Source organism: Fulmarus glacialis, unplaced genomic scaffold (genome assembly GCF_000690835.1).
Source record: "Fulmarus glacialis isolate BGI_N327 unplaced genomic scaffold, ASM69083v1 scaffold27311, whole genome shotgun sequence".
In the NCBI taxonomy this organism is placed as follows: domain Eukaryota; kingdom Metazoa; phylum Chordata; class Aves; order Procellariiformes; family Procellariidae; genus Fulmarus; species Fulmarus glacialis.
The window spans coordinates 26,993-48,141 of NW_009195155.1; the positions used below are offsets into that span (position 1 = coordinate 26,993).

Here is a 21,149-nt window from a genome sequence, read left to right on the forward strand (position 1 = left end):
ATTTGTGAATAGTGAAGTGGCATTTCTGTGCTTAATAGCCTGTGCCTAATGATGTTAAATGAAAAATTTGATACAACTTACCCTGACTGTTGTATGAACAACCTCAAACTTAGTGGGGAAATGCCTCCATCTTCTTTTCCAGTGCAAGTCCCAAGTTAAAGTTTAGAAGATAGAAAGTAACTCAAAAAGCAAGTTTGGGATTTGTAATAAGTACCCTAATCAGACTTGGAAAATAAAAAATGGCAAGCAAGCAAAGCGCAGCTAGTATAACCAGCCTGAGTCTGCTGAGCCCCAGGCCTTTACCGCAAAAGGCTGTCCCAAATTGCTGCTACTGCCCAAAAAGCACTGGCAGTACTGACAGCATCAGACCCTGTATGAGTCCAACAATACCCGGTAGAAATACTTTTGTTCTGAGCATAGAAGCTGTTGGAGACGAGCATCGCTTGTCTGCCGGCCAGTGCTCTCCCCACCCACCAAAGCAGCTGCAGCCCATGGAGCCGCTCAGGCCACATCTCCAGTTGTCCACCACAGTGCCAGCAGCTTCCTGGACACTGTGGCTTGTCTGTTTGAATCCCATCCCATGCTCACCTGCGGTGCAGAGACTGGGGACTGCTGTCACAGGCGATGGACCAGGGAGAAAACAGGGGGGGGAAGCAAATCTGTGGTGAGTTTCTGGAAAGATCTCTGTGGTAGAGCACCCTGCAGGGCACCTGGTCAGTCTGAGTGCAGAGAGAGGCGCATACCTTCATTTTCACAGCACTTTGGGGACAGCCTGTAGAAGGACTGATGCCTGAGAACTGGTTATGTCACTTAGAGCAAGCCTCAAGACATAGAAATAAGAAATTACGCAACAATCCTGATGCACCACAAGACTTGTAAAATGACTATAGTTCATTACTAGGCTTTTGAGTAAGACTGAAGTGAGGTGGTGCTGGCTTATGGTTTTAAGCAGAGGGTACTTCATGGCATTTTATGAAACAAGCTTTTTAATCCTGCATTCTCTGTTTTTCTTGAATGATGGTATACTTTTGTGCGTGTGTCTGTGGAGGGGGGAGTGTTCTTTACCTATTAACATGTTTCTGAGAAAATCTGAAATTTGTTTAACAGAACATGTCCTCATGTTACAGTTTCCATAGGTGATGGGATTGTAATGGTTCCTTTCCAAAGCATATTGCTAATTCTAATTAAAAATAAAAAACACACACAAAACAAAAAAAACCACCCACCCTTTTGATAAATGCCCAGGTCAATAGATTGAGGGCTGGAGGAGAACATCATAATCATACGGCTGTAGTCCAGTTTAGGCCATAAAGTCTGTGCTTCAGACCATGAAAAGGCCATACATTTAGGATTTCACAGAGTAATTTCTGCAGTCAGCACATGCTTGAGCTGGAACATGTTTTTAGAAAGAGACATCCAGTCTTCCAGGAGCAGTTACCACCATATCGCATGTCAAGGTTAGAGTAAATCTCCTTTGTGTTTGGCTGACTTCATGCCAGGGCTCCCAAATTATTTTCAGTGTTGCTCCTTTCCAGGCAGTAAGGCCTGCTGTGCTTTTTAAGTGTGTACTGCATGCTGCTATGCTTGCTTTCTTTACTCCTAAGCGTATGGCTTTTCCATCTGACTAATAAAATGTCATCGTTTGTAAGTACGTGAAGTAAACTGCTGTCATCAGAGAAGGATCTGCTGCAAGATTTTCACTCTTCTTTCCCCGATTTTAGCTCTGAAAATACTTTAAAAAACTGTACTGGAGCTGACTGAAAACAGCATTTGTTTCCATACAGAACAAACTGAAGGGTTATTAGCAGACCCGTTAGAGGGACATGCAGAAGAAATCAGCAACGCAAGTTTTGCCAGCTCTCACATGAAACTGTCCTGGAAATCCCATGCTGAGCTCTCTTCAGCCGGGGACTCTGCTTGACGGGAGTCCCTCCTTCCCTCCTGTAACTATTGTGAAATCTCTGTTTTCTGCTAATTTTTATGGTTGCTTTAATGTCTTTAACATCTGTAGCGTTGCAGTGTCCTTCTCTGTGCCTTCCCTCCTGGCTTGGTGGTGGTGGTGATGCTCTGGGTTGGCTCTCACAGCTGCCACAGAGGCCATGGACAAGAATTAGGAGAGGAAATAGGAAATGTTGTCCCTTAAACCTTCCTCTCATATTGTTGCAGCAACAGAGACTCTGCTCAGTAGCTTGAAGCTCCCAGTTGTTGAACTGTTGAGACATTTGTGAGGGCGTTGAAAAGGGTGTTTTACTCTTCAGCAGTTCATTTTGTGTTCGGGTTAAAATGCTGTATTACAGCACTTTAAATTATTTTCTGAGTTGGCACTAGAAAATTTTATAAGATCCCTCAGATTAAAAAAAAAACCCCACCAAAAGCAGAACACCAAAAACAGACAACAAAAACCCCTCAACCGTTTAATTTGTGTTACAACTTTTAGGAGACTAAAAAAATACTAAATTCTTGGTAGAAGAAGAAATGGGTATATGCAATGCTAAAGGGCTAAACTGTTCAGTTTTTCCACTTTCTTTTTTCTTGCTTGCTACATATCTGAAAAATGGAAAGACATGGTTAATCTTGGAAGATGAGTCCTTATTCTTGTTTTTCTGTGTAAGATGAGAGGAAGAGGCAAGTAACTGAAACGAGGAAGCTGCTGCAGAGCATGTGGTGGTTTGCGAGCAGTGAAGTCTATGCTCAGGTGTGATGACTGTTGGTGCGGGCCCTGCATTTTACAAGAGGTTTTGTTGTAAAAGGCTACCTCGATAAAGGATTCATGAGGGCATTAAAAGATGAAGGAAATTGTTTATTGTATCGCAGAGCATCCAACTCTGAAGTTTATGGGAATCAGAGGGCCCCAGGCCCTGGGCATTTCACAAACTTTTTTGTTACAGCTAATTATGCTGCATTCAATTAAAAAAGTGACAATGTTACAACTGTAGGAATATGGCAAAGTGGTAGGCTTGGCCTCTGGGGGAAAAGCTGCTTGTATAGTTGTTTCTAGTTTACTCTTGGGCATAGTTCTTAAATAAATTAAACACAAGAAAAGACTGAGGTGATTTGGCAGATCTGTTTCATAATTGAAAAACTAGAAAGGTAATAGTCCGAGTAATAAAACGTTCATTTATGTGGATTTTTTAAGTCTGTGGTTGCTCAGATGGGCAACCAGTGGACACGATGGGAGTTAGAGGAAGGAGCAGTAGATCTGGCAGGAGGGTAAAGGTTCTTTCAACTTCACATTTGCAGAGCAATGCTAGTCTCTGCCTGCAGCGATGTCCAATATGGCCACAGCAGCTAGTGTGGCGCCTGCCAACTCTCGTGGCTCACAGCTTCCCAGGATGTTTCTTCTGCCCTGGAGCGGAGAAGGCGGTAGGAGTGTCCCTGTCTGGGCATACCAGTGTGTCTGGGCTGAAAGGAGCAAGCGGGTTCTCGTGCTCCTGCCTTCAAAGCCATCAGAGGATGCTTCCCAGAGCATCTAGTATTATAGGTATGTGTGAAAGCAGGTATCCAGAAACTTAGGTATAGCTCAAGCAGAAAACCAAGTCAGATCCTCTTCTCTTCAGGATCCTCTGGTTCCTGCAGCAGTGCCAATGGCAATTTTACTGTGTTTTACTTTTCTCAGCCTTGTAATAACAGGTCTTGGTTCCTTGCATTTGAACTGCTTTTTTTGAATTGAGCATAACTGGTTTTTGTAAGCAGGTGATTACTAAATCTTGGTAAACTCTACTTTTTGTGACCCCCTTCCATCAAATGCAAATCATTTGATGCTGAACGTTTCTGTGAATTTCCTAAGTCTTTCTCACCTGTTTCTCTGTATGTAAAGAGCATAGCCACATGGTCCTTTGATCACATATTGGATTTGATTGTAAAATGCAGGTAGGGATGCCTGCTGGGTCCTTTGCAACCTGTCATAGAAAGCTGGGCCATGTCCATCTTTTGTATTTATCAAACACAGAGCATCGTGCTGGACAAAGCAGTGTGCATGGCCTTCTGGGGATGTTCAGTTGGCCTTTTAGATGGTTGGTTTGGTGATTCAATGTGATTAAATTTCTGTATCTTTTGAGGTATTTTCGCTCAGATAAGAAATGAGCCTTAGACCCACACATGTTCTAGAGACATTGTCCTCTTTCCCCCTACCGTGATCTGGGCTGGGATTGAGCATGTAAGGAAAAGAGTGAGGCATGGGAAACGGAGGCATCTTTTTTATTTTCACTTTTAATTTTATTTTCTTTTTCCACAGGGTAGGTCTGTTTCTTTAACAACCTTCTACCGAACAGCAAGAAACATCATGAACATGTGCTTCACGAAGGAGCCTACAGTAGCTGAAGTAGAGGTGAGGCCAACACAAGGGGTGGTAAAAGTTTTTATTTCAGGGGATTGAGTATGGGAATTCAGTATAGTTGATGTTCAGGCATTACCAAAAGCAGCTTAAAGCTGTCTGGTGTGGGAGAAAAATAAATGGTTAGATAGACATGGTACTGATTCTTCCTTTTAAAATTTTTTTACATTTTTAATAAAGGTGTTGATGAACTGAGGGAGAGAAATAAGTCTTAATCTGTCATGTGCTGAAGCACAGAAGCCAAAAGGATCTAAATTCTGTCTTCCCAATTCATTGTTACTTTTAAGTATTTATATTCTTATTTTTAAAAACTGTTTTATGTTGAATAACATTGGGGTCATGAAAGCCCTGCAAATTTCTGGGGTTTGTATTTTAATGAGAGATATCTTGCTCCATGAATTAAAAATGCGTTACCACTTGATCTTACCACAGCAAGAATATTGGCGGATAGTGGAACAGAAAGATTGCCATGTAGCAGTGCATTGTGGAAAAGTAGATACCAACACGCACGGGAGCGGCTTTCCCGTGGGAAAATCTGAACCATTTTCAAGGTAAGATCACCAAATGTACCCGCTTTGTCGACTCATGCCATCTGCCCCATTGTGCTGAGTGGAGGTGGGGGTGCAAGGCTGGCAGGATAGCTTGGCACTGAGGATGTTGGCACCAGGAACGTGCACTGACGTGTGTCTGCCTCTGTGTCACCCCTCGAACAGGCATGGGTGGAACCTCACAGTCCTTCCTAATAATACAGGATCCATCCTGCGACATCTTGGTGCTGTGCCTGGTAAGCAAGTCTCTTTTCTATGTTTCCAGCAGGTATAAGTGTCCTCTAAATGTGGTGGTGTAGTCACCAAAATCTTCTCCCTCTTTCTGGCCCTTATGTTTGCCAGCTGACTGGGTAGACACGCAATTGTATAGTAGCAGGTGGCATTTAAAGGAATGAAGGCAGGTGTGCAGATAAAGCATAAATGAATAGTTGAGACCATATACCTTAGAGGAACCAGTTGTACTTGCAGTATCCTTTTCTGTTGTTGACAGTACATCAGTGTTCTTGCTTTGTGTCAGGGTGATGAAGGACAGAGCTGTGCTACTTCCTTACTTGCAAACATTGTCTGTAGCGCTGGGCAAAGCAGCACACAAGTTTTCTAAATGAATCATCACGAATGCGCCAGCTGCATTTGTGCCATTGCAATTTGTTGGTAGAAACATTAGCTGAAAGCATAATTCAGTCTCCTGTGCAGGTGTTGAGCCTGAACAAACCAGTTGGGAAACAGGATACCTGTTTACATGTTGACAACATGAAGCAACCTCCTCTGATCAATGGCATTGAGTTTGAATTATGGGTATTTGTAAATTCTCTAAAGAATAAAAATTTTTACAGCTATTGGAAAACAGATATGTTCAAGGGCACTGTAACTGGCTGGTAGATATTTTGTTAGTGGAAAATTCTGAATTTGTTACATTATTCTCTGTGAATTATTCACTCTGATAGGAAGACGTAAAACTTAAGGGTCAGCTCATGGGTAGAACAAGATTTTCAACTGAAATGCCCTCTCAAACTGTCTTTTAATTAGAAACCGCAGTTACTCAAAACTCATTTTCAATCTCTTTGTTTTAGGAGTGACAATTCCTTGGCTAAACATTGGCATGGTCTTTTCTACCTCATGCTGGTCTCGAGACCAAAATCACCTTCCATACATTGACTACTTACACACTGGTGCTGATTGCATTTGGTAGGTATTCCTGTGTTTTGTTTTCTTCACATTCACCGCTGTCTGTAGGCTGGTGTTAACAGCAGCTTGTGTAGTACCTTGTGCATGAATGAATCTCACCTAGAAAGTCCAGTGTGTGTGATTACAGTTTTAATGGGAAAATGTAGTATAAACCTAAGTGATGAAACACCCTTTCCTGGAAGAAAAGTTTTACTTATCTTCCACGCTCTATTCTGAGCTATTTAGCAATAAACTGTTTCTGCTTGACATAGGGTTTAATCTATGGAAAGTTTTCATGACATGGAAGTCAAATGAGCTAGTCCAGGTAGGCTTTCCTTAGGCTGACAGAGACGGACTTGTCAAGCTAGCTCCATATTGTCATTTGTAAAATGATTGAATCCATGCTCTGACTAAATAGGCACCGCTTTCTTATTTTACGCAAAATATCTTGAACTCTGTATCTGCCAGGTCCCTAGTATTTTCTCTCATATGAATTTTTTTCATTATCATATGATAATCATTTTTAATATGATTACACACATCATTCTAGCGTCTCAGTGTGGACATCACCAGTTAGCTGCTAGCTACATTCCATATTTTGTAGACACTTCATGCAAATAGACTTAACACTCAGGTTATCGATGGTTTTGAACATGACGAATCCTTCCTGAATTCAGTGCGTACATACTACCACAGATGATGATGAGTTAGATTGCAATGGAAGTACAACAGCTGATGGAGGGATTAGAGGAAGCAGGTGCTGCTGGCATGTCACATGCCTTTCTGCCAGGTTCCTGTGATATTGGTGTTACTACCTAAGAGGATCATCAGTGAGAACAGTGAATGATAAGCAATGTAACTGTGTTTCTTGATCAGAGAAAATGCAATAAATGGAGAAGAAAAGTTGTTTAAATGGTGCCCCCCTGCAAAAGTGAGAAGGTGGTTCCCTTTCAGCTGTTCCCCTTTTGAACCCTGAGCTACAGAAGCCTTTGGCTCTTCATGTGGTGTGACGGGGGAAGGCCTGCAGGACCCCCTTTGCGTCCAGGAGTCCCCGTGGTGGCGGTGGCAGTGGCAGTGTCAACTGCACTTCATTAACCTGCAAAGTGTGTACTTCAGCCCTTACCTTTAACTCCAGTATTTCTCAGCTGGTGCTGATGTCAGTGGTGCTGGGAAAGCACATGGCCCAGAAAAAAGGATTTGGAATCTTGGAGGAAACCATTAAAGCAGGAGCTCCTCTCTCTAAATATTTTAAGTTGGAGAAATGTATGTGATCATACCAAGGGGTAAAGGTAAACACTGGATTATGTTGCAGATCTGGGAGTTTCTGTCACTTTCTGTCATGGGCATTTCATGGCTCTTCCCCCTCTTCTGTGAATCAGGAATCTGTAATCTTTTATAATAATATACTATAAGAGCAAATTGCTAAGCAAGCTATGTTGTCCTCAGCCTTAGGTGAGTCTGTTTCTCTCTCTGACATGCATATAGTCTTAAATGACAGAAAATTCCAACCAGAAGATGTTCAGGAATCCCGTAATTAAGTTCTGAGGCCACTCTTCATACTGTGCATGTCAAAACATGTGCCTTTTGGGATTGAAAAGACTTGAATGCAGCCAGCCAGAGTTTTAGAAAAGGCTACTCTTTCTGTTTTTCCAAGCCAAGAAGAATAAAGCCAAAGAAGCCATTTGCTTTTTGTTGATGGGCTTACTTATACACGTAAGTACATAGCTTCAGGTATACTTGTGATGATTGCCTTGATGAAACATGGATAGTAAGCAGGAATAACTCATAAGAAGGAAGAAGTGAAACTCCTTTGTCTGTAAAAGCTATTCTTTGGCAATGCTGCTAGGCTGAAGCATCAGGCTAATATGCATTATTAACTCATTACAACTTTTAATATTGCAATAAGGTACCCAACTTTTTTGAGGAAAAGATTAATTCAGTAACTCTAGGTCTGGTGTAATATCTAGAGTAGCCCTGACAGCATTGCTTTCAGTGGCTGCTTCAGTGATAACAAAGCAGGCAAGTGGGCACCAAAGCTCTTCTCTGTCTTGCTACGTCCACCCAGCATCCAGAATTCTTCTCTGCCAAGGACAGATCCCTGTGGTGCTAAAATCAGTGGTGTTTCATTTACCTGTAGATTGCTCAAGTCACCGTCTAATCTCTCAGATGTACCTCGTGAAGAGCAAATATAGGAGAACTCAATTTTCATGCAGGGCAGAGGTCAGTGACCTAACCTTTTTATTCAGGAAGGATCCTCGGTGCCCATTAAAAGAAGAAAATCTTCTTGTGCCCAAGACACTCAGAAGTCTATGCTGGCTGCTCGCTTCCGATTTTTATAGGTACATGAAGAATTGTGAGTGAGTGAAATTGCAGCATAAGCCTCAGTCCTGCCAGTAGTCAGATAGGCCCATGCACTTCTGTGCTGCCCCTCCTCTTCACACATCCTTCCCGTGCTTTTTCCTGGGCCCATCTTGTGAGGGACTCCATGCTCGAATCTTTCAGCTGTTCCAGCTATATTTTCTGATTCTAAAAGAAAGGAGTGGGTTCTGCCATGTTCTGGATTTGAATTTAAAATATTTTCATCACCATTTAAAATCTGTTATTATAGTGTAACTAGAGTAATACTCTACACACATGCAGCTGTTCTGCAGCTGTCACTGTTAGCAGTGCAGGTACTGCGAAGTATTTGATACACAGCATGCATTTAAAATTGCTGTTGGGACTTGATCCTTATGAAGATGAGGTTCTTCCACTTCACCTCTCTATAACCCTAGGATTTCTCAGCAAGGTCCTAATCGTTGACAATGTATATGTGAGGAGACAGTCTATGTACACCTGGGCAACCAGCTCATTAGAGCCCTTATTGTGGCTACAATTAGCTGTACAAGTAGATATTGTCATCTCTTCTGGTTCTTGGCTTGAAGATCAACAAAGACAAATCAAAGTCATCATGAGTACAGTGAACAGTAGCGAGATGTTCAAATCATAGGAAGCACAGCCTCCTACAGACTAATCAAGCAGGATAACTCTGTATGATGCATACGGAGTTAAGATTAGCGCATATCGTAAGCAAATATCTTGACAAGGCCCGTAAGGCCAGCAGAACGCTTTATGAAATTGGTGGAGAGACTGGATGGATGACAAGAAAACTGCACCCTTTCCCCAAAATCTTTCCAGATTCTTTCTCTTCCCCTGTTGCCAAGTTTGGAAAAACATCTGTGTGCGTGCGTGTGTCTGGCTTGGGCGCGGATGGGCTCCAGATTGAGGTCTCATTGCTTAAAGTGAACTGAGATAAGTCATGATAAATCTGGAGATGCTTTTCATTTGCCTGAGCATAACAAATCGAAATAAAGTAATGTCATGGATAAAGCTTAGCATGGCAGCAACTCAAGGCAGGTTTGGGAATCCCAGGATTTGCACTGTGTTTCCCACCAAGCTGCGCTGCTCAGTTCACAGTCGTTAGATACCAACTACCAGATCTTGGGAACAGGTATCTCCTGGGTGGACATAAACCATTACCCTTCTGGCAGGGTGCAAGCAAGAGTAGCAGTAATTGTCACCATATCGCCTCCCCGCATCCAGCAAAATAGCAGTTCTCTGGATGTGTGAAGCTAAGACCTGAGACTCCTACGTTATTTCTTGTCACTTCTATGTAGGGAGCATTGCTGGCAATGAGCACAGAGAGGACAGCTGCTTCCTTGGCTTCTAAAGGAGAGGAGGATGTACAACTCCGTATATACCCAGCAGAGTTTTAAATCTCTTTTGCTGCTTTGGCTGCTCTTAGGTCTTTCTTTTGTTGCAAGGGAAAGGAGGGATGTGGGATTTGTTTAGTAAGCAAGGCAAGAAGGTCTTAGGCTACTTTGTGTACTAATAGTAAAGGTGATTTGTGATTTCTTGATTGTTACGAACAGAAAACGTTATTAAATAAAAAGATCCTTTGGTTGATGCACAGGTAATAAATACAACCATTTATGATAAAGATAATAGAACATATATTGGTGCTCATGAGATGCAAATTTCTGCCTGTAATTAGTTGTTTTGGTGCCCTTAAAATGAACATCATTCTATTGCTAATTTCTCTCCTCTGAGCACTGAGTTTTCACATTTCTGTTTTGGGGATTTTGTGTCCTTTGGCATCTAGTGAATACCATCAGACTGAGTCTAAATAAACAGCTTTCCATGAATCCTCAGTGTTTTACCAAAAAGAACTGTGCGGGGAAAGCCTGTGTTTAATTTCTTTCTTTTAATCAATGTCCTGGTCTGAATTGCCTGTTACTGTGTAGCTGTGGACCATTATTTATTTCACAGTAAATCTTTCTCTTTTCCTCTGACAAAACAACAGGTATTGCATTCCTCCTGCGGAGGAGAACAAACTTGATGATGTGGTACATACCCTGCTGCAAGCCAATGGCACTCCAGGGCTGGAAATGCTTGAAAGTAATGTAATGGTAGGTTAACACTGGGAGAGGTATTCCCATTTGAGCACCCAAGGCTAATCAGAAGGCTGGTTGTTTGGGGAATTATTTTGGTTTTGTCTTACACTACAATGATGCAGAGGCTGTTGTTAAAATCTGGCTACTTTCTACTTCCAGTGTTTACCCACATGGCATTTTCCTAACAAGGCTCACATGTTAAAATGTTGCAATAAAAATAAATGTGACAGTGCAATAAATGTCCATTTTTAATACTGTCCATAATGTATTTAACCTCACAAAGAGACTGTTTTGTAATCAATTAATCTGCCATGATTGACATTTTATGATGCCAGCATGGATATGAGAAGCCTGATACTTCAAAGGATTTCAAAGTATTTTTGGCTCCCTTTTTATTTTGTGGACAACAATTTCCATTTAGTGCATTTAAGTATAAATTTGGGAGCCCACAACAAAAAGAACTCCCTCAGCTATCCATCTATAACATCTCTAACAGAAGTGCAGTAGCAAGGTGGATTCAGTGCCAGGTCTGAAAAGATCTAGATGGAAAAATGAATGGCCAGCGTTACTTTTTCTTTATTGTTTTGAGGCTTTGTGTTTGAGATTGTTTGGCAAGTGAAAGTTTAAACTGTTGGTTTCAAAAGAGCCAATTCTGTAATTCTCACTCCAAACACTAAGCTTCAGCATGTGCAGAAGGGAAGAGAGAAAGCAAACAGAGCTGGGATGTGAGCAGAGCACAGCTTTTCTCCACAAGAAGTAGCATGTGGCAGTACCCAGCAAGGAAGGGAATCTAACTATAAAAGAAAGTTCTCATTTTTTTTTCTTTTTTTTCTTTTTTTTTTGTTTTGCTTTTATGTCTTTCTAGATCTCCCCAGAAATCTTGTGTAAGGAGGGGATCAGGGTGCACCGTACTGTACAGCAGAGCGGGCAGTTTGTTGTCTGTTTTCCTGGATCCTTTGTGTCTAAAGTGTGTTGTGGCTATAGTGTTTCTGAAACAGTGCACTTTGCTACCACCCAGTGGACAAGTATGGGTTTTAAAACAGCCAAGGTAAGTTGAGAAAAGGCGTTAAAATGGATTCACGGCCCTGCCATCTGAAATGACAGCAAACCAGACATTCCAGGATTGATAGTATTGTGAGATGTATAACTACGTCTATTTTTGTGGACTATTAAATAAAAAAAAGAAAAAGTTCTGCAAGGCATAAGATGATCCACTGTTTTCAGAAAAGCAACAGAGGTAATAATTGATAGCTAAAAACTTCTGTATATTTGAAAAATTCAGAAGATTGTTATGCCTGCAGACCAGTTTGTGAGGAAGCTTTTCAAAAATTCCTGCGGAGCTAATGATAATATATTGTATTATGCTTACTGATTTTTTTTTAAGTGATGTTTTCTAGAACCATTAGAATCTCAGGTGCAAATATCTGAATAACTGTGCTTGTTAGCTCCTATGATAGGCAGAGTCAATTAATACTCACAGCTGTATTGCTTGTCTTTCTCTGCCCTTTCGTTCAGGAAAAGCTGTTGATCAGGGCAATTTCAATTTTAATCGACTTGAAAATCCTTAGGTTCACTGACCAGCCCATCCGATACTAAGCTGTAAATAAAACAAACTTCCCGTTCTCTTTTCACACAACTGAGGCAGGTTGTCTGCAGAAACAAACAGGTGAATTGCCCAATCATCATGATTTTGGCTACATTTCTCTGTTCTTGGACAAAGAATATATGTCACTAATTGTGTTCCCAACCTTCTCAAATGGGTTACAGATGCTATTTTGGTAGTGTTTTTATAGCTAAGCCACTAGTAAATTATCATTTACAGCTTCAGACCAAGTGGTTAGTAAGTAATTAAATGTAGTATGTCCACAGTTAGGCTTTGGTTCTTTAGGGTTAATGGAATTCTTCCAGCCTGGTTATACTAACTGTATATTAACTTAGTTTGAAATAAAAGGTTATTTTATTACAGATTTATTTTGGGGGAAGGTGGGAATTGTATGTGTGTGTAGGTGAGGAATGAGAATCCTGAGCTAACCTTTTCTGTCTGAAGGTACACAGTTATATGAACTCCATATGCTGTATTTATTGATCTACTGAACACTTGTTTGATATTGTGAAAATGCCACTTCTGTAAGAGACAGAAATCACTATGCAGCAATTAAAAAGCTCTTCTTGGTGCCTCAAATTCTGAAGAACAGTTTCTTTTGATTAATTTGTAAGAGCTTTGCACTGGGTAAATATAAGCTGACTGAAAATCCAGCAGATTCCAATCTAGATAACCTTGGAAAGTGAAGTCACAGCTCTCAGACTTTACAAGAACCACAGATATATGTTTATATCAAAATAACTCTGGAAACACCTACTGCATTGTTCTTTTCCCTCTGTTTTTTCCTTTCCCCTCTTCTTTCCTCAAACTATCCTATGTTCATAACTCCCTTAAATTTTGGAAATTCTTCCTTGGTTTCTTCACTTTGACAAGGCACTTCGCCATTTTCAAAGGCTGGCTGGGATTATGCTTTTCAGAAGTTGTGAGAAGTTCTGTGTAACAAGCAAGATTCCCCTTTTGAACTGTTAAAGAACTCTCTGACAAACAACTGTACCTTCCTGTCTGTCCATTCTCGACAGCAATATTGACAGTTTTCAGCCATTAACTTTGTTTTCACTCTGTGATAACGGTGACCTGATTTTTTATAGTGACTCTCTTTATATTACTAAACAATGTTGTTTCATTTCATGTATTGAATGACTGCTCAATCTCCTTTAATATACAGAAAAACGAAATTCTGCATCTGAAATTGCATTGATTTTGGTTTATAAGGAGTTGGGATAATTGTTGGAATAAAGGAGTTTGTATAAAGCCTGTGTAAAGGGACAGAGAGGTTTCACCTAAACCATATGTGGAACCAGGTTGCTGGCTTTTAAAAAACACCCTAAGAGCTCTTGAAATTTTAAACTAAGAATGAGGAGAAGGTTTACAGGTGTGGTGGAAGAGTTTGTGTTTGGAATGGCAAGGGGTAACTCTATGTCCTCGAATAAGGCATTGGGCAAAGTCAGTAAAACTCACTTAGGAAACAGGAAAACAGAATATTGGACTAAATGACTGCACTCTGGTCTAGAGGTTTGGAAATAAGAAGGAATGTCTGGTTTTAAAGGAGGGCTTTGGTGGTATAGGGCCTACCAGAAACTTGGTGGAAAGAAGAGACTCGGCCGGTACCGTAATACAAGAAGAAGTAGTACACAGGAAAGATGGAGTTAGTCATCCAGTTGGAGCAGCACTGTTGCACACAGAAGAGAGCTTACGGTCAAATAAGCCAGGTTTAACTCTGTCACCAGTGACAAAACCCCTGTGCACTGATCTTCCCATCCTAAAGAGGAAAAGCATGGTGTTAGCACTGTGCTCCTGACTGTCCAGCCAAGATGCTGGCAGGGGCTTTATAAATATCCCCCCCAAGTTTTAGTTTGGGTGAGGAACGTGCCTTTAAAATGCCACAGTTACGATTCCTTGGTTCCTGTCACAGAGCTGTCTTAGCCTGAGCAGACTGAGTTGCTTTCAGATGAAACCAAATGGGAAGAGGCGCTCCAGAAGTGTACCTGATGTCCTCCAAACACTGGTGGTGGTGTGGCCACAGCACGAGGCTAGACTGCCCTGAAGTAAAGCCATCGGCTTTACACACACACATCCTGTGGATGTTTGGGTCCTCAGCATCAACTGTATCGCTCTGCACATCCACTCCTCCTGCTTTGCCATGCTGGATGGTGTGTAGACGTATCCTGTGTTACACTAAAGGAGATGAGAGAGGCTGCAAGGACAGGACATACGACGATAATGGGAAATGCTGGTCTCCTCCCCCTAGCTGGATAGTGGTTGTGTTGGTGTGTGATGCCAGAACCAAAATGGCTTCAGGGAGCAGCCAGTCAGGAAATCCACGTGAGAAGAAACTTGCCTCGCTTCTCGGCAATGGTGGAGCCCAGTTAAAAACACTATCAAATAGCTGCGCTGTGATGGCGAGCAGAGATTAAGAACCTTGAAAGAGCAGTAAAACGCAAAATACTCACTACTATGGTGTTTCATTTCAAAAGACAGCCTCGCATTAATACCAAGGAAGCTTGTTAAATTGAGAATGCAGAAAGAAGGGTTAAGTGTTCGCGTGCAGTGTAGAAATTGTTTAAAGATGCCGCGTTAGAGGCTCACAACACATGCACATTGCCTAGCAAAAAAAAAAATTTCAAAAGGCAAACCCCCACTAAACTTGGCATGGCTAAACACCAGGAGAAAGGAGTCTGTTTGAAATGAGACCAAAAAATCCCTTTTGTGTCCAGAAGATGAAAATGCAAATAAAACAAGCACTCTAGCAAGACGCATGTGAACACACACAAATGCAGACCAAAAAAAGATTTCGAAGAACATCTTGCTAAAGGCCAAAAGAAAAAATAAATGTAGAAAAGAATGAGACCAGGGCAATCAACACGGCTTTTGCAGCGAGGTCATGGCCCTTAGGCCTTGAAACTCTTGGAAGGATGTATGGCCAAAGAGATCCAGCTGACAGTCTGTGAGCATTTCTGGAAGACTTTTGGCAAGGTTCCTCAGAAAAGGCTCTTAAAGAAATTAACCTGCCATGGGTTGAGGGGGAAAGTTCACGCACCAAAAAAATAGCTGATTTAAAGAGAAGCAGAGGATGAGAACAAATGGTCAGTTTTTATCATGAAAGGAGGTCTCTTTCTGCGTTCCTCAGGAATTTTTACTAAGACCAGTACAGTTCAACATATCCATAAATAAACTAGAAAGGGAAGTGAATAGCAAAACTAATCCTTTATACAGAGGATATAGGTAATGATAGCAAAAATGAAAGCTATGAGGTGTTACAGAAAGATTTGTGATCTGAGTGAGAAAATGGGTTGATAAATTTTAAATGACTCAGGAGTAAAAAATAATCCTAATTTGACAGACACAGCGATGGGCTCTGAACGAGCTCTTGCTACTGGGAAAAGAGGTCTTTGGATTCCTATGGAGCTGCCAGCCAAGTGCTCTGGAGAGGTTTAAAAAGAGATCTTGAATGTTAGGAATTGCAAGGAGAGAATAGAGAACAAAGCAGAAACATTGCTATGGCACTGTGTGGGCTCTTGGTATGGCCATGGCTTGAATACTTGTGCAATTCTGAGTCCCTGATTGCAAAAGGAATATAGAGGAACTAGAAAAAGCACAGCAGAGAATGATGATTAAAGGTATGAATTAGCTTCTGCATTAAATATGAGGACTACTCATCCTGGAAAATTAATGACTGAGAGACATAGACGATAGTAAGATCGGATCACAAGTGGCAGGGTGATGATAATTATAATATGAACGTTTGCTGTCTCTCGTAACATTGAAAAACGTGTCATTAAAAGAAATTATTAGGCAGTAGGTCAAAAGCAAACAAAAGTCTGTTTTAAAATACTTATCTGTGTATTTCAGTACTGCATGGAAGAAAAAAATGTACACGGATTCAGAAATTCAGATAAATGCACGATCCAGTGAGTTGTGCTAAATGTAGCACAGACCCGTCTCGGGCTCAGGAGGTCCCTGAGCTGCCAGCCAGCAGGAGCGTACCTCGCTTTTTTCTCTAGCCACCCACTGTGGCCTTTTATCCTGGCTGCGTGTGTTGCCTGTGCGGGCTTTTGGTCTGGCTTGGAGTGGCTGTTCTTATGCAGCCTCAGACAATATGCAAAGCAAATCTAACATGCAACAAAACTTCTCATACCACTCCTAAAAGTGCAGCTGTTCTGGCCCCAGGCAGTCTCCAGCAGAACCTTCTGAAGACCGCGCTTCTTACCTGTGACCCTCTTTTGAACGCTTTTTGGTCAGCAAAGGTTACTAATCCATTTTATGATACATATATTAGTTATCACTTCAATGCATGCAATCAGTGCTATTAAAAATGATGAATTTTATGATATATTGGTTCTGATAAAAGAAATACCAAGAACATATAATTAGGGTTACAAAACAGAGTGAAAAAAAAACAAGGTTAAAGATGAATCTTCGGTTTTGTTTGTGCCGAGTAGGTATTTGGTGGGCTTAACTCCTAACCAAAATGGCACCTTCACATTACGATCTAATGTTAGCATCATTTGAAAACTCTCTGACTCTATAACAAAACATACTTCTTCAGACACTGAGAAAACTCTAGACTTTTCCCCAACTGCACAGTAAATCAAGGAATTTGCCTACGTAAGAATTATCGAAAGGGTTTAAGCTACCAAAATCAGTTGGTTCATATTGACAGGAATGAAAGACGTAGCTTTAAAAGCTTACATAGAGAGGAACCGGTAACAGGCAAAACTGAGCAGAACTGAAACCCCCTCTTTTTGCCTGTTCTCTCTTTTCCCTGACACCTGCCTGTTTTGCTAGTTACTGTCTTTTTGACATTTCAAAAGATGCAAAATAACAGCAGTCCTGGGCTTCAAGCAGGTCAGAAGGCTAGATCTTACTGGATAGCTGAGCACGCCAATAGTGTATTACTGAGCTTAAGTGATTGGGTTACTCCTCTTGGCCTCCACTGGAAAAATGAATTTTTCGGGAGAGAATTTTGAGGTGTTTGTTGGTTCCTTCACTTCAGTGAACTGCATGCTAATCTATGCCTGGGCATCCTTCTTTTTATTTTTTTCATTTTCTTGACATCTCTCCTGTCCTTGTCTTTTCCACTGATTAAGTTTAATTTTCTTTTTTGAAAAAAGGGTATACCTGAAAGGTGATGCTGGAATATTTGCATTTTGCTTCATTCTCTTTGTATATCAGACTTTGATATATCTTTTCTCTGCATTAAATTTCACAGTAAAGCATATTAAGAAAAGATAGCATACAGGTTGATTTCTTGCCATATATGCCATCATGCATTGCAGATACTTTTTTGCTCTCTACTGGTGACTTTGAACAAAAATGAATGTTAGATATAACAGGCAGTAGGGTATTCTGCGAGAAAGCAGTTGCTTGTGACTGTGGTAGCATGCGTTTGGTTTAGGCTTTTGAGTTTTTTTCTGTCGCATTGGTTCACCTAAAGCACGTGCAGAAAATCTTTCATAGTCCTTTCAACAGAAAGACCCAATTTAATAAAGCACTTGGGCACCTGGCTTTCCACTGAAAGGACTGATTTATAATCAGCATTTATTTCAGTGTGAAGTTAGGTGCTGGATGTAAGTTAGGAACATAAATACTTTGTTTAATTTGGCCTATAGAAGGCTCTTACTTTTGGTTGTTTTAAAAGGATACCTTCTGCTACAGTGAATTCATTCTTCATATAACTTTTTATTTTCAAATTTGCCTAAGGACTAATTTGGCAATTTCTGTCCCAGGAAATGAAGAGACGACGTATAGCCAAACCATTTTCAATGGAAAAGTTGCTTTATCAGATTGCAACAGCAGAAGCAAAAAAGGAAAACGGACCGACTCTGAGTACGATATCATCACTTCTTGGAGAGCTCAGGTAACGAATTGGGGGCCTGTTGTACCTATTTTTTTTCATTGACAGACTCCAGAGGTGGATGACGTAAGTAACCATTTCAGATGCATGTCTTTCACCTACTTAACCAAGCAAAAGCCCAGCAAACATACTTGAAGACAGCCACATGTGGAAGCAACAGTTTCCTTGGCTGTACTTGATGTGAGAGTGCCCGTGGTTAGGATGTCTTACTCTAAGAATTCCCTACTTTGGGCACCATCAAAGAATTAAAACTAGTTTGCCTTGGGTTTTTATTTTGTTGATTCTTGGTGCTGAGAGTCAAGATTTCCTGATGTGTTAGGTGAGCTACATGGTGCCAAGTGGTTAAATACCTTTCTTCAGTTTTTCAACCTCTTGGCATCAGTAGCCACTGTCAATCCATGCCTGTAATGGGTTTTGCACCAGGAACCCTTGTCTTCAGCATCAAGATTGTTATACTGCAGTTATAGAAGGTACTTTGTATACAGAAAGTTGTCTTGATTTAAACCACTGAATAAGTGAGCAGCTTATGCATGGGTGCTAATGCATCTTGCATTAGAACTTGGAATGTTTTAAAGAAAAAAAACTTCACACTCCATTTTCTCTCCAGTATTGAGGAAACATGTTTAGGGGTTCTCTTAAGATAGGTAAAAAAAGAAAATATAATGTTGCCTGGCTTCCTGTGTAATGATCTTCTCTTTTGTTCCCTACCATGTAGTTGCTACATATCTTTCAAGTTTGTGACAACTGGTACTCGAGATGTCAAGAAAGTTTTGATGAATGGAATCTACAAACTGTATTTAACTAACTAGCATGTTCATTTGGAAAATTTCCAGTGACATATTGAAGGGGAAAACAGCCCATGTGTTGTTTTAGTGTTCAGAAAGAAATACAAAGAGGTGTGCTGACTGCTTTACCTGCAGCTGGTTCCCCTGTGGGAATAATCACTTCCAAGTGCATTTTTTTTTTCCTTGAAGAGGAAAAGTCTGCAAGTGCGAAAGGTGAAACAGAAATGTTGGTGCTTGCTGTTAGACCATCACATTGACCTCTATCAGAGTGGTTCTCAAACTTGTTCTTATGCTTAGGTTGGAATTCTCTGGAGGATATCGGTCCTTCCTGTGGCTGCTTATGTAAAACAAAATCCCAAACAACAAAACCTGAAAAAAACAGCCAAAGTGGAAAACTGTACCATATGTTTTTTCCTTTGTTTTGTTTTGCTTGTTTGTTCTGTGTCTTTTGCTGCCTCCTCTCCTGATCTGCCTTGGTTGCTCAGTTTGCCCGTGCCATTTGCTTAGCTTGGCTCTCCACCCATCTTCAGCTGTGTCTGGTGGTGAGCTTTTTATTCTCCCCTTCCATCTGCTCAGCTCACTTCACGCTTGCTGTCTTCCACTCAGCTCCAGCCTGACCTGCTCTCCTAATGCTGTATAGTTCAGCATAGGAAGTATTGTCCACCTTGCGGACGCCGTAGGTGAAGGGCAACTAGAGGGCTTAGTCTTTACTCTTAATTGACATCATCTTTTTCCCCTGGGTGTACAGCAAGATCTTCGTCTTTTGGCACAATCACTTGCCCTGCTCCCCCTTTCCTGCTTGAAGCACCTCACGGCAGCAGGTCCTTGGTTCATCTCTGCCTCCTGATGAAGGTGGCTATGTTACTCCTGACAGCAACGGCTCCTCCTCCTCAAGGTGGCTTTTGGCAACTTCAGGAATGACAGTCATGTTAGCCACATCTCCTGGCTCTCCACATGGCCCCGAGCAACCATCGACCTCCAGGAAGTACTCAGCAGTCCCCAGTTCTCTGTGGAGCAGTTTGAGAACCACTGGCTTGATACAGTGGTCGCTGTTAAATTCCGGAGATAGCTTTTGCAATTAGGCAGCGATTCTGTGGTGCTGGCTGTCTCTCACCATGCGTAGGGAATGGCACCAACCTCCAACAACACTCAGGGCTTTGCTGTGTGGAGCTAAGGTTTCAGTGATGATCATGGTAAAAGGGTGATTATACATGGCTTTGTGGTGGTATGAGGCGATGCCAATGTCTAATTGCATAAAACATTCACAGGGACACGGAGCTGAGGCAGCGGCGGCAGCTTTACGAGGCAGGTCTCCATTCTTCAGCACGCTATGGCAGCCATGACAGCAGCAGCACGGGGATGGATGGAAAGAAAAAGCCTCGAAAGTGGTTGCAGTTAGAAACGTCAGAGAGGAGATGTCAGATTTGTCAGCACCTGTGCTATCTTTCCATGGTGAGTAAAATCCTTTGCCACTGCTGGTGTACTGTCCCCCCTGTTCTAACGTACTGTAATGGACTATAAGCATTTGAGAAACAGCACGTGACTACAGTCATCCCACGTACTCCACGCAACACACGGAGATGTTGATTTGGTTCACGTCAAAACATTTATCGCCTTGGGCAGCGGTGACAACGCAGAAGACAACAGTTAGTGTCGGGTAGCTTCCCTCCCCCTGTAAGGAAGGGATAAACTAGTCACTCAGCCAGCCTCGGATGCCCATAAGCATGTCTGCATTGCATTAGGAGGGGTAACGCAGATGATACCTGCATGTTGCCAGTAGTAGTAAGTTATAGCAGAACAGTTCTGGGGATGAGCTAGCAACTCGAATATGTGCCCCGAGTCTCAGGCATGCAGCTACAGCCCATGCTGCGGCAGTTTCCCTGCAAGCCAAATTGCAGGGTAGATGTGTCCTATCTATCAAGCTAAGATGCTGTTTGCCAACCTGTCTGTTCAAAAATAGAAGTCATGCCCATAAACTTTCTCTCTTTTTAGAAATAATTGCCTACTGGCTTTTGAAGGTGTGCTGACCACTGTGGTGACACTTTCAGGTTTTTAGCTGTATGCAGGAGACCTAGAAATACAGCAATTTATATAAAAATACCAGAAGCCCTTCCCACAACCTTATGTACCACTTAATTCCAAGATCAGGTATTTAAATAAACATAATACAGTGCGTGTGAGTCCATATTCAGTCCTTTTTTCTGACATCTTTAGGGTTTTTTTGGTTATAAATGTTAGGTTTTTGATAGAAATACAATGTAACTGTTAAATGATGAGATGTAGCTGTTTCCCTCCCTAGGATGGAATATGCTGAGTTTATACATGTCTTTAGACCACTGAGCAGCTAAGACATGTTTAAGCAGGACTAGTTTGCAGTAACTTTAAAATGAGTTTGTTTAAAAAACCAGTCAACCAAAAACTCTTAATTC

At 41.5% G+C, this 21,149-nt stretch overlaps 1 protein-coding gene across 1 annotated transcript in view; it reads left to right on the forward strand.

The window, feature by feature from the left end:
* JARID2 (jumonji, AT rich interactive domain 2) overlaps positions 1 to 21,149 on the forward strand; it is a 50,523-nt gene that overhangs the window by 25,484 nt on the left and 3,890 nt on the right. The window contains 8 exon segments of the mRNA XM_009588016.1: positions 4,235 to 4,327; positions 4,766 to 4,884; positions 5,047 to 5,117; positions 5,952 to 6,066; positions 10,388 to 10,493; positions 11,344 to 11,526; positions 17,808 to 17,938; positions 19,989 to 20,172. Coding sequence (XP_009586311.1) covers positions 4,235 to 4,327; positions 4,766 to 4,884; positions 5,047 to 5,117; positions 5,952 to 6,066; positions 10,388 to 10,493; positions 11,344 to 11,526; positions 17,808 to 17,938; positions 19,989 to 20,172 — 1,002 coding nt within the window.